The following is a 12,097-nucleotide window of genomic DNA, read 5'->3' as shown; positions in this document are numbered from 1 at the left end:
CCCCCCTCAGGAGCTGCAGGGTGACCTCTGCCTGCTTCTAGCACTCTGCTTTACAGTATTGGAAAAAGGTCATAAAAGAGACCCAAATCGCGTTGTATTTTTTAAAAATTTCAGCATATTCTCTGACGTTCCCCCCCTACCCCAGCCCCCCTCCCCAGCTGCCAGCCAGGGGGTGTCAGGGCAGCTCCCCATCTGCCGAGGGCTCTTCTTTGCTCTGGTCCATGGAGTCACTGTCGTTGCCCTCTGTGTCAGAGGCGGTGTCGGAGGCGGACGGCTCGGGGCAAGCACGCGCCGGCGTCACGATGACAGCACGTCTCTGCTCCTCTTCCTGCAGCTGCTTCTCCTGCGTCCCCTCGATGTGCTGGATCGCCTGCCGAGGGCAACCACCACCCATCAGGACATCACAGAATCATAGAATCACCAGGTTGGAAAACACCCACTGGATCACTGAGTCCAACCATTCCCATCAAACACTAAACCATGTCCCTCAGCACCTCGTCCACTCATCTTTTAAACACCTCCAGGGAAGGTGACTCAACCCCCTCCCTGGGCAGCCTCTGCCAGTGCCCAATGACCCTTGCCGTAAAACATTTTTTCCTAATGTCCAGCCTAAACCTCCCCTGGCGGAGCTTGAGGCCATTCTCCCTCGTCCTGTCCCCTGGCACTTGGGAGAAGAGCCCAGCTCCCTCCTCTCCACAACCTCCTTTCAGGGAGTTGTAGAGAGCAATGAGGTCTCCCCTCAGTCTCCGCCAGGCTTAACAACCCCAGCATCATGTCCCCAAGCTCCAATGCACTCGGTAGGGTTCAGGACCCACCAAAGCCACCACTGTCGCCGCCCCAGAGCCCTCATTACCTGAACGATGGTGTCCAGGTTTTGCCGGGATGTGGAGACCGTGTTGATGACCGAGGATGGGCCCATCGTGACCACAGTGACGTGATGGGAGGGAGGTGGTGCTGGAACGATCACGGTGGGGTGGTGGGTGGGTGCTGGGGGAGCATGTGATGGCAGGAGCTGGGGAGAGAAGCAAAAAACACCCTCTTGAGGTCAGCAGGGACTTGGGCACAGCAGAAATCAGGGGAGCACCCGCCGGCCCAAAGTCTGAGAGCCTGTAAAAGCTGAAGCAGCAGCTCAGCTGCTCCAGTTCAGCCATCCCTTATGGACACAAGAAGATGACAGCTGAAAGAGAGACGAGATCTTAGGAAATAAAGTTTTTCTGTGAGGGTGGGGAGGCCCTGACCCAGGTTGCCCAGAGCAGTGGTGGCTGCTCCATCCCTGGAGGGGTTCAAGGCCAGGCTGGATGGAGCTTTGAGCCCTGATCCAGTGGGATGTGTCTCTGCCCATGGCAGGGGATGGAACTGGATGGGCTTTGAGGTCCCTTCCAACCCAAACCATTCCATGATTCTACAAAAGCTGCCATCACCTTAGCTTTGGGAGAGCAGAACATGAAGGATTCCTTGTATCAAAAAGGGGAAAAGATTAAGGCTTTTAAGCCAAGAGAGGCAAGAACCAGTCCTCCCATCACCTGCACAGCTGCCGCACCCCTCGGAGATCCCTGCTGCAACAGCGGACGGGAAAATCCGCCCTAGCAGGAGGCTAAGGAGAGTTCACCTAAAAATAGGCTGAACTTCCCCGGGAGGTGGCCAGCAGGGATCCTGCGGGGAAGCAGCTCGGCACAAGCCAAAGCAGGGAGGAAGCTGGTTTTTCTCCCTCCCTTTGAAGCTCCCCAGGCTGGTGTCCCCCAGGCTGAGCTCGAGGGCAGCAGCGAGCAAGGACTGGGAGCCAGCAGCGAGCAAGGACTGCGCTGGCCTCCCCGCTGCGCCGGTGCGAGGCTCCCCCCACTGTCAGCAAATCCCAACTGTGCCGGGGGAAAAGGCTGCAGGCTCTCATCCCCGCAGTCCTGCTCCATCTGCACAGCAGCACCACCTGCTCCCATTTCCCAGCCTGGTGGGTGGCAGGGAACGGTTTGGAGGTCCCCAAAACTCAGCGGGAGTGAGAGATGAGCCTGCGGAGAGGGGGTTGGCCTCCACGCCACTGCAAAGCATCCGCTCCGGCACGGGGAACGCAACCTGCATCAGCTGCTGGCAGTGGGGCTGTCGTGACTGCTGGCATCACGGGCATGGATGCCCGTTCATCGCCCAGGGGCAAGGAATCGTGTCTGGTGGGAGCCGGAGCAGGACTACAGCTCACCAGAGCCACTCTTCACCCATGGCCAGCGCGCAGCGGGGAGGAAGATGGTGCCTGGGGGGATGAGTCAGGGGCAGCTGCATCCAGCACCTCCCAGCACAGTCTCGGAAAGCCCCTGGCTCACTAGCGTGAAGCTGAATCCCTGCTCACCAGAAAACAACCTCCCCTGTACAAATCCCAGGGTACTGCGGAACGGAGCCACTTGGAAGTTGCCGCGGCACGGTTCAAGCCACAACCACCCCCATGAAACAGAGGGGGCAGCTCCCCTGAGCATGGGGAGAGCCGTGCACCAACCCCGTCCCAATTTCCCAAGGGTGAGAGCTTTGCTGGGACATCACTGTCCCTCCCAGCCAGCCCTAAGAGGCAGGAGGTGCAAAATGTATCACTGAACCATATCAACCCCCTGTATTTCCCTGCCCACACGCCCAGCTGCATCGCCTGGAGGCCCACGGGATGTCCCCACGGGCTGGGGCAGCATCTGTGCGCTCACCTGGGTTCGGATCTGCTGCTCACGCTCTAGCTTCTCCTGGTGCAGCAGCCTCACCTGCTCCTGCTGCTGCTGGAGCTGCACTTGCTGAGCGATTACCTTCAGCTTCTCGGGGTACATGTGGGCCTCCAAAGAGCGAACCTGGCAACCAAAAGAGCCCCAACGTCAGAGGGGAGCCCAGCCTGCTCCCAGTACGGCACCCCCGGATCCCTGCTGGACAGGGTCACCGCAGGGAATGCACAGCGGAGCCACAGAGCCCACGGCCAAGCACGGAGCACGGTGGCCAGAGCAGATGGCCCGTGACACCACAGCAGCACCGGTGTGCCTGGGGCGCTCTAGCACGGAGAGCTCACCTCTGAGTGGCCGGCACGGTGCCACGCAGGCAGCAGTGCCACAGCCAGATCCAGCCCCACGTGCCATAGAATCATAGAATCACTAGGTTGGAAAGGACCCACTGGATCATCGAGTCCAACCATTCCCATCAATCACTAAACCGTGTCCTCACCTGCTCCTCCAGCATCATGCGGACCGAGCGCTCCTTGTCTAGCTGCTGCCGGAGCTCGATCATCTCCCGCCGCAGATCCTCAGCCTTCTCGTCCTCCCAGATATCCGGCGAGCCAATCCCCTCGTCTTTGTCCTCGGCTCGTCGCCGTTTTGGGGAGGAACCACTGAACTCCTGCCGCAGGAACACGGTGTCAGGGTACAGGGACCAGCTCCGATGTTCTCCCCTCCACCTGGACCACATCTGGGTGGTGCCACCCCCGTGACCACCCCCCAACGTAACTCGCTGCAGGGAAGGGGCTCCCCAGGGACATGGGCAGCACGAGGGTCCATGCTTGGGGTTGGAGGGGCTCCTATACCCTGCACACACACCCCCTTTAGGCCTTCAGCCCCCCACAGCCTCATGCAAACCTGCTTCTCGCACTGTGACACCGGGGCCAGCCCAGAGCCAGAGATGCCACCAGGCCATATCCCAATAAACCAAACGGAAAGCAGGACTCCAGCCCTTCGCCCCCTGCCGGGTAGGTGATGCTGGGTTGAACCAGGCTCCCCAGCCCGGCCAGGAGGGTGCAAAACATCTCCACCCGTTGGCTTATTCGGACAAAGAGTCTCACCATTACCCCAAGGAACAGTGATAACATCCCCTTCCCAGCCAGCTGGGACCATCCCATTCCTTCCCCTCCTGTCCCTGGGGTGTGCAGGCAGGCACTACCTGGATGAACCGCTTGAGCTGGGTGTTCTGCTGCAGTAGCCGAGTCTTCTCCTGCTCCAGGGAGAAGATGTACTCGGCCGTCTGCTGAAGGATGGCTGCCTGTGGGAGAGCCAGGAGGGCACGCTGAGGCAGGAGAGACGCCCACAACCCCCTGAGCCCCGCTCTTGCCGAGCTCCCTCCCTGCCTCAGAAGCAGCAGCGCAGTTCCTTGCCCAGCCCCAGCATCTCCATCTAGGCTCTGCTTCACCTCCAGGTCTCCCCTGCGACTTCCACCATCGTTAACCACCAGCATGACCACCTCGGGAACCCAACCAGGCACTGAGTGCCACCTCCTCGCCTCACGCCCCATCACAGTGGGGCCACTCTGCTCCCGCAATGTTCTCACACGTACCCAGCCTGCTCCCCAACACCAAGTTTGCCACACACACCCACTCCCACCAATGAATGGTCCTCAGGAAAGACCTCCATCAGTGAATCAGCATCTGCAAATATCCCCAATTACTCCCTCAGCTCCATCCTGCAAGGCTAAAAACCACCATGTGCAGGACCAGCGCCTGCATCTCACATCACCGTGTCCCTGGTGACATCCTGCTCACCTTGCTGAGCTTCTCCCCATCCGTGTGTGGGATGAGGGTTTTCAGAGACTGGAAGCCAGCATTGATGCTCTGCATCCGCCGTCTCTCGTTGCTGTTGGCGATTTCCCTGCGTATCCGCCGCTCCTGGTCCCGCTGGGTCTCTGGAGTCAACGGGATGTTGGCCAAGCTGCAAGAGAGGCAAAAGGTTAGGGAGAAGGGGCCTGCGCTCCTGCCACTGTCTCAATCCCACCACATCCCCCTTGCGCTGCAATGATGATGCCAAGACACCAAAGAGATGGGAAACACCGAGGGGACGACGGCTGCGATGCTGGTGAGCTTGGAAGCAGATGGGTAGGTTTCTCTAGCCCTGTATCCAACGCTCCAATTGACCGAATTGCTCTCTACAGCTACCTGAAAGGAGGTTGTGGAGGAGGGTGCTGGCCTCTTCTCCCAAGTGACAGGGGACAGGATGAAAGGGAATGGCCTCAAGCTCCGCCAGGGGAGGTTCAGGCTGGACATCAGGAAAAAAATTTTCACAGAAAGGGTCACTGGGCACTGGCAGAGGCTGCCCAGGGAGGTGGTTGAGTCACCTTCCCTGGAGGGGTTTAAGGGACGGGTGGATGAGGTGCTGAGGGACATGGTTTAGTGACTGATGGGAATGGTTGGACTCGATGATCCGGCGGGTCTTTTCCAACCTGGTGATTCTATGATTCTGTACCCACCCAGGTCCACCAAGCTCAGCCACAGGCTGCCCAACACCAGCGCCAACTTAGGGCGAGGGGAGCCAAGGGGAAGGCAGGGAGGGACCCCTGGGCCGGCACAGGAGGCTGCAGGCCAGCTAGTTGGGTCCCTGCGGGGCCAGCCGGTGTGTGTGGCCCCGGGAAGGCGGCTCCCTCCCTCCCACCCTGCTGATGGCTTCCAGATGACAGCTCCCAGCAGAGAAGCCCCCGTCCCACCCCAAGCCACAGCTCCCGCCTGCTTCCTGCCGCCGCCCCCCACGCCCTCGCCCCGCAGATGGGCCGGGAAATGCCTCTCCGAGCTGGCGACCCTGGTGGGAAGGAGTCTCCAGCTGGCCAAAGCCAACATCCATGAGTCCAGAGCATCAGCACCATGAGCAAATCCCACTGCTGTGGGGTCCAGCTTCTTCACCCATGCTCCGCTTCTCCTCCAAGAGCCCTGGGAGCAAGGAATCCGAACCCCAACAAGGGTTTTGGATTGCGGGGACAGTGGCCAACATGAGCAATTCATAAGCCGAGTGGCAGGGTGATAGGTGGCTGTTACACCAAACCAAGGTGGCCAGCAGCCGGTGGCTGCCTCTGCCAGGAGCAGCTCGCTCCCGAGTGCACACAGACACCCAGCACCCACGGGCTGCACGTCAGGCTGCCAGCGGCACCAGGGACACCGCGTGGCACCAAAGACTAAACAGAAGGGCCAGGCTGCTGGCGTGAGGTGAGATAAGACGGGTTTCAGCCTCCCACCCAGGGTGCCAGAAGGCTCCGGGATGGGGAGACAGGACCGTCCCACCCAGCATCTCCTGACACCAGGCTGGAAAGGCAAAGCCCAGCGCCCTGCCATCCCTGTGGCGCCAGGGAGGAACTGTGGAGGTTTGAGAGTCCGGAGGTGAAAGCAGCAAACCAAGCCCTGCAGCAACAGCCACGTGCCCAGGCAGCACCTGGAGCCTCCCACAACTCCTCCAAGATACACAGGGTGGGGAAGGAGCCCAGCACGTCCTAGAGGGACGGGGAAGGAGCCCAGCTCAGTCCAAGGGGATGAGGATTGATCCCAGCTCAGCCCAGGGCAACAGGGAAGGAGCCCAGCGCATCCTGGAGGGGCAGGGAAGGAGCCCAGCTCGGTCCAAGGGGACCAGGAGTGATCCCAGCTCGGTCCAAGGGGACCAGGAGTGACCCCAGCTCGGTCCAAGGGGACCAGGAGTGACCCCAGCTCGGTCCAAGGGGACCAGGAGTGACCCCAGCTCGGTCCAAGGGGACCAGGAGTGACCCCAGCTCGGTCCAAGGGTGATGGGGAAGGAGCTCAGCTCATCCTAGGATGAGAAGATGCTTGTCCCTGCTGCCAAGGCAGCATCCCAGTGCAGGCTGGTGCTGGGTGCCAAGCACCTGCTGCGCTGGACCTGTCCCGTGCAGGTCCCAATGGGAGCCGGGGGCTTTGCCCACTTGCGGGAAGCAGCCACTCGCTGCATGAAGCAAGACCTGCTGGCAGCAGGCTGGTGGCACACGGCTCCTCTCCGCCAGTGGCCAACCCCCATCTCCCTTGTCCTGCAAAAACCAGCTCCAAGGCTCTCTCCCCCAGCACAGCGATGCCCAGTTGGGATGGGAAGGTGGCCGGAGCGCTGCTCCAGGATGTCCAGCTGCCCACCAACCGTGGCTACGCAAAGGGTATGGGATGGAGAGGCCCAGGACTGGGCAGCGCGGAAGTGGTTTCTTAAATACCGGGGAAGGAGGAAGAGCCTGCTTCCTCGCCGGCAGACCTCCCGCAACCTGCCCCAGCTGCTCTTCCTGGGAAGAGACCAGAGAAGTGACAGCTACACACAGAAAAGGGGGGAAAAAAAGTGGATTTAGAAGCGGGCCTGGCACCTAGCACCACAGGACAGAGACAGGAGAGCAGATGACACCCACCAGAGCCCTTTCACAGGGCAGAAGCCCCTGGGGTGTCCCCAGTGCTGTGGTTTGGGTTGAGTGAGCAGAATTTGGTCCACCCTGCCCCACCGGTGCAGCACCCACCAGCACAGTCCAGTGGGGACATCACGCTCGCCCCAACCTGGAGAGAAGCAAGTGCATGGGGGTGTCAGAGCTGCCGTCTGGCGAGGAGGCTGGGGGCTCAGTGAGCCCGTGGCAGGGGCTGCTCTGCCCACGAGTGCCGCGGTTTGCGCTGGAGGGCACAGGACGCATGGCCGCACGAGCAGGGCATCCCCAAACTCTCAGGTAGAGTGTTCCAAGCTCCTTGAGGTCACAGCCAGGGTGTCCCTGAGCTTGCAAGCAGGGTGTCCCCAAACTTGCTAAGCTTGCACGAAAGGTATCCCTGAGCTCACAAGGAGGGCAGCCTCAAGTCTGCAGGCAGGGCAACCCCCAGCTCCTGGAGCTGGATGGCAGCGCAACCCCTGAGCTCAGGAAAGGCCATGAGGCTCCTCCAGAGCTCTGCCCCACACCTGGGGTGAGTGTGGGACCATGCAGCCCCCCCAGGCCCGGGCAGGGTAACCCGTGTTTCCCTGCTCCCTGTGCTTCCCCTCCCTTCACCTACAGCAGCTACCACGGGGGACCCCAGCAAAGCTGCCCCGCTGCATGGGTTCCTGCCCCACAGCCACATGCTGTGGGGCGCTCAGGTGTGGGTACAGCCTGAGCATCACTGGGATGCAGCCCCCTTGCCCCAATCACCACCGGGACGCAGCCTCCCCCCAAGCATCACCAGGATGCAGCACATGTGTGTGTGTCCCACGCATCACTGGGATACTGCGCGTCGGCATTGTCCCCCCAAGCATCACAGGATGCAGCCCCCTCCTCAAGCATCACAGGAATGCTGCCCAGCCCCCCTTCCAAGCTTGAGCTAATGGGGCAGGGCCGTGGGCCCCCCCAGAGCCCCAGAACACCCACCAGGATGTAGCCCCCTCCTCCCCAAGCATCACCAGGATGCAGCTCCCCCCCCCCAAGCTGAACCAGTGGGGAAGGGCTGTGGGCCTTGCACTGGGATGCAGCCCTTTCACACCCACCCCCCCCCGCATCATCAAGATACAGCCCTTCGCCCCCTCCCAGCATCAACGGGATGCAGCCCTCCCCCATCACTGAGCTTTACTGGGATGCAGCCTCCCCCTTCCCCAAGCATCACTGGGATGCAGCCCCCCACCCGTCCATAACCTTTACAGGGGATGCAGCCCCCCCCCCGTCCATAAGCTTTACAGGGGATGCAGCCCCTTCCCATCCATAAGCTTTACTGGGATGCAACCTCCCCCTCCCTGAGCATCACCAGGATGCAGCCCTCTCTCCCCGAGCTTAATTGGGGTACAGCCCCCCCCCAGGCATCACCAGGATGCAGGCCCCCCTTCCCCAAGCATCACCAGGATGCAGCCCCCCCGTCCATAAGCTTTACCGGGGTCCAGCCCCCCAGTCCCCGAGCTTAACTGCTGTACAGCCCCCCCGCTCCCCACCAGGTATCACTGGGATGCAGCTCCTCCTTTCCCTGAGCATCACCGGGATGCAGACCCCCCCCTCTCTGAGCTTAACTAGGGTACAGCCCCCCCCTCTCTCCCGAGCATCACCGGGATGCAGCCCCCGCCCCATCCACGAGCATCACAGGGATGCAGCACCCCCCCTCTCCGAGCTTAACTGGCGTACAGCCCCCCTGCCCCCGGCATCACTGGGATGCAGCCCCCCCAACGTTCACGAGCTCTACCGGGGGTGCAGCCCCCCCCCTCCCCGAGCTCTACCGGGATGCAGGCCCCCCCTCCCCAGGCAACATGGGGGTACAGCTCCCCTTCCCCAAGCTTTACCAGGATGCATCCCTCTCCTCCTTGAGCTTTACCAGGATACAGCCCCCCCCTCCCCGAGCTTTCCTAGGATACAGCCCCCCACCCCCAGGCGCCCCCGGGACCCCCCCCCAGCAGATCCGCCGGGGCAGATCCGCGACCCCCCCCCCCCCCCCCCCCAACGCTGCCCCCGAGCGGCTCAGACCCCGGGGCGGGGAGTGTTTTCCCCGTTCCCCCCCTTCCCGTCCCGCGGCTCGGACGCTGCCGTTACGGGGGGGTCCCCGCTCTCTTTGTGCCCCCCCCCCCCCCCCCACACTCCATGTCCTACATGTCCCGGCAGCCCCGCCGCGACCCGCCTCCTCCGGGCGGGCTGCAGAGTCACGGCCAGGCCCGGCAGTAAACACGCTCACACACCCCCCCCCGCAAGACCCCCCCCTCTTCCCCCGACCCCCCCGTGCTCCCCCCCGGGCCCGGTGCCCCGCGTGGGGCTCCCTGGCAGCCCCCAAACGGCTCCCCCCCCCCCCCGGCTCCCTCCCCGCCGCGGCTCCATGTGCGCGGCCGCGACCACGTGCGGGCGGCGGCGGCCCCGCCGTTTTGCGCCCCCCCCCCCTCCTTCCAAACCGGCCCCCCCCGCACCTGCAGAGCCCGCCGATGACCTCCTTCTCGGATTTCCTGAAGTGCTGCAGCGAGGGCACCTTCTGCGCGGGCACCATGAAGTACTCCATGCCGGGCCCGGGCCGCGCGGGCGGCGGCTGCGGGCGGCCTCGGCTGCGGCTCAAGGCGGGAAACAGCTGGGGCTCCGCGGCGCCCGCCCCCGCCCCCCCCCGCGCGCCGCCCGCGCCGGTAAACAAAGGGCGGGAGCCAGCGCCCCCGGGGCGGCACCGACAGGGGCCACGCACCGAGACACACGGACACACACACACACGCGCACCCCGACACCGACACGCGCACACACACCGACACCCCCCGGCTCACCGACCCCCGCCACGCACACCGACCCGGGCACACTGAGCCCCCCACACTGACCCCCCCCCCCCCTTACACCGACCCCCCTCACCGACCCCCCCTCCCCACCGACCCCCGCAAACTGACCCTCCCTCACCGACCCCCCCACACCGACCCCCCCACACCGACCCCCCAACACCCACCCCCCCCACACCGACCCAAACACACTGACCCCCCCCACACTGACCCCCCCCCCACTGACCCCCCCTCACCGACCCAGACCACGACCACACCGACCCCACACCGACCCCCCACCCCCCAACACCGACCCCCCCATACTGACGCCCCCACCGACCCAGACACACCGGCCCCCCCACACTGACCCCCCCACACCGACCCAGACACACAGACACCCCACACACCCGACCCCCCCCACACTGACCCCCCCCCCCCCCCCGACCCAGACACACTGCCCCCCCCGGCACCGACCCCACCCCCCACCCCGAACCCCCAGACTGACACCCCCACACCGACGACACCACCCCCCCCGTCCCGGTTCCCGGGCACACCGGCCACCCCACACTGACCCGGGCACAGTGACCCCCCGGGACCGACCCCCGCAACACATACCGAGCCCCGCTACACCGACCCCCGGCACCGACCCGCCGGTGCTGGCCCAGTCCTATCCCTATCCCTAATTCCTATCCCTAATCCCTATCACTAATCCCTATCCCATCCTATCCTATCCTAAACAAGTCCTGTCCCCATCCCATCCCATCCCAACCAGTCCTGTCCCTATCCTATCCTATCCTATCCTATCCTATCCTATCCTATCCTATCCTATCCTATCCTACCCTAAACAAGTCCTGTCCCTATCCTATCCCATCCCATCCCAACCAGTCCTGTCCCTATCCTATCCCATCCCTGTCCTATCCTGACCAGTCCTGTCCCTACCCCTACCTGTACCCTATCCTATCCCATCCCACCCTACCCTACCCTACCCTAACTGGTCCTGTCCCTATCCCTATCCCTATCCCTATCCCTATCCCTATCCCTATCCTATCCTATCCCTATGTCATCCCATCATACCCTACCCTATTCTGACTGGTCCTATCCCCATTCCCATCCCATTCTACTTTATTCCATCCCATCCCGTCCCGGCCCGGCCCGGCCTGTCCCCGGCAGACCCCAGAGCGCTGCGCCCCCTCCTCTGCCCCACGGCTTTGCCCCACAGCGCCTGGCCCTGCCCCTGGGACTGAGGGTGACCAGGGGGTCACAACAGGCTTTGGAGGCTGCCAGGAGGCTCAGGGGTTTGGGGGTGACAGGGGTGATGTGGCTGGCAGGGGGGCTTTAGGGGGGCTGGCAGAGTATCTTGGGGGGCTGGCAGGGGGGGCTTTGAGGGGCTGGTAGGGGGGACTTTGGGGGGCTAGCAAGGGGGGCTTTGAGGGGCTGGCAGGGAGGCTTTGGGGCTCTGAGGGGGCTTGAGTGGCTGGGAGAGGATCTTGGGGGGCTGGCAGGGATCTTGGGGTGTGGCAGAAGATCTTGGGGGGGCTGGCAGGGGGGCTTTGGGGTTCTGAGAGGCTTAGGGGGCTGGCAGGGAGGCTTGGGGGGCTAGCGGGGGGCTAGCAGAGGTCTTGGGGTCTGGCAGAAGATCTTGGAGGGCTGGCAGGGAGGCTTTGGGGCTCTGAGAAGGCTTGAGTGGCTGGCAGAAGAACTTGGGGGGCTGGCAGAGGAACTTCGGGGGCTGGCAGGGGTCTTGGGGGCTCTGAGGGGGCTCAGGGAGACTGGCAGGGGTTTCAAGGGGGCTGGCAGAGGATCTTGGGGGGCTAGAAGAAGGGCTTGGGGGGTTGGCAGTGGGGCTTGGGGGCTCTGAAAGAGCTTGGGGGGCTGGCAGGAGGGCTTGGGGGCTCTGAGGGGGCTTGGGGAGAATGGCAGGGGGGCTTGGAGGGGGCCTGAAGGGGGGCTTTGGGGCTTGGAGGGGGTGCCAGAGGATCTTGGGGGCTGCAGGTCTGGTGGGGGGACTTTGAGGGGCTGGCAAGGGCTCCCAGCAGCCTGGAGGCTCAGGGTTTTGGGGGTGACGGGGGTCATCTGGGTGTCAGGGGGGCTTCGGGGGCTGCTGGGGGGTCTGGGGGCTGGCAGTGGCCAGGGGGGGGCTGACAGGGGGGCACAGGGCTGACAATGGCCATGGGGGGCTAGCAGGGGCACACACGGCTAGCAGT

General features: G+C 63.5%; 1 protein-coding gene across 1 annotated transcript; it reads right to left on the bottom strand.

The window, feature by feature from the left end:
* On the bottom strand, positions 1–9,699 carry TFAP4 (transcription factor AP-4). Its single transcript, XM_069869788.1, has 7 exons — positions 9,570–9,699; positions 4,481–4,646; positions 3,886–3,984; positions 3,178–3,348; positions 2,676–2,813; positions 854–1,012; positions 1–370 (listed from the first exon to the last, which is right to left on the bottom strand). Exons 1-7 carry the CDS (start codon positions 9,656–9,658, stop codon positions 176–178), a joined length of 1,017 nt encoding a protein of 338 aa, XP_069725889.1. The 5' UTR covers positions 9,659–9,699; the 3' UTR covers positions 1–175.
* Between the last annotated feature and the right edge of the window lie 2,398 nt (positions 9,700–12,097).

This window comes from Phaenicophaeus curvirostris, chromosome 16 (genome assembly GCF_032191515.1).
Source record: "Phaenicophaeus curvirostris isolate KB17595 chromosome 16, BPBGC_Pcur_1.0, whole genome shotgun sequence".
In the NCBI taxonomy this organism is placed as follows: Eukaryota; Metazoa; Chordata; class Aves; order Cuculiformes; family Cuculidae; genus Phaenicophaeus; species Phaenicophaeus curvirostris.
Note: the sequence above shows the minus strand (reverse complement) of the source record. Positions and strands in the feature narration are given on the sequence as shown.

Excerpts from the sequence above, each read along its gene's own strand:
- TFAP4 (XM_069869788.1), bottom strand. The coding sequence starts at position 9,658 with ATGGAGTACTTCATGGTGCCCGCGCAGAAGGTGCCCTCGCTGCAGCAC. Across the intron at positions 3,985-4,480 it reads ATGGGGAGAAGCTCAGCAAG|GCAGCCATCCTTCAGCAGAC; the intron begins GTGAGCAGGATG and ends GCTCTCCCACAG. Across the intron at positions 371-853 it reads ACCTGGACACCATCGTTCAG|GCGATCCAGCACATCGAGGG; the intron begins GTAATGAGGGCT and ends TGCCCTCGGCAG.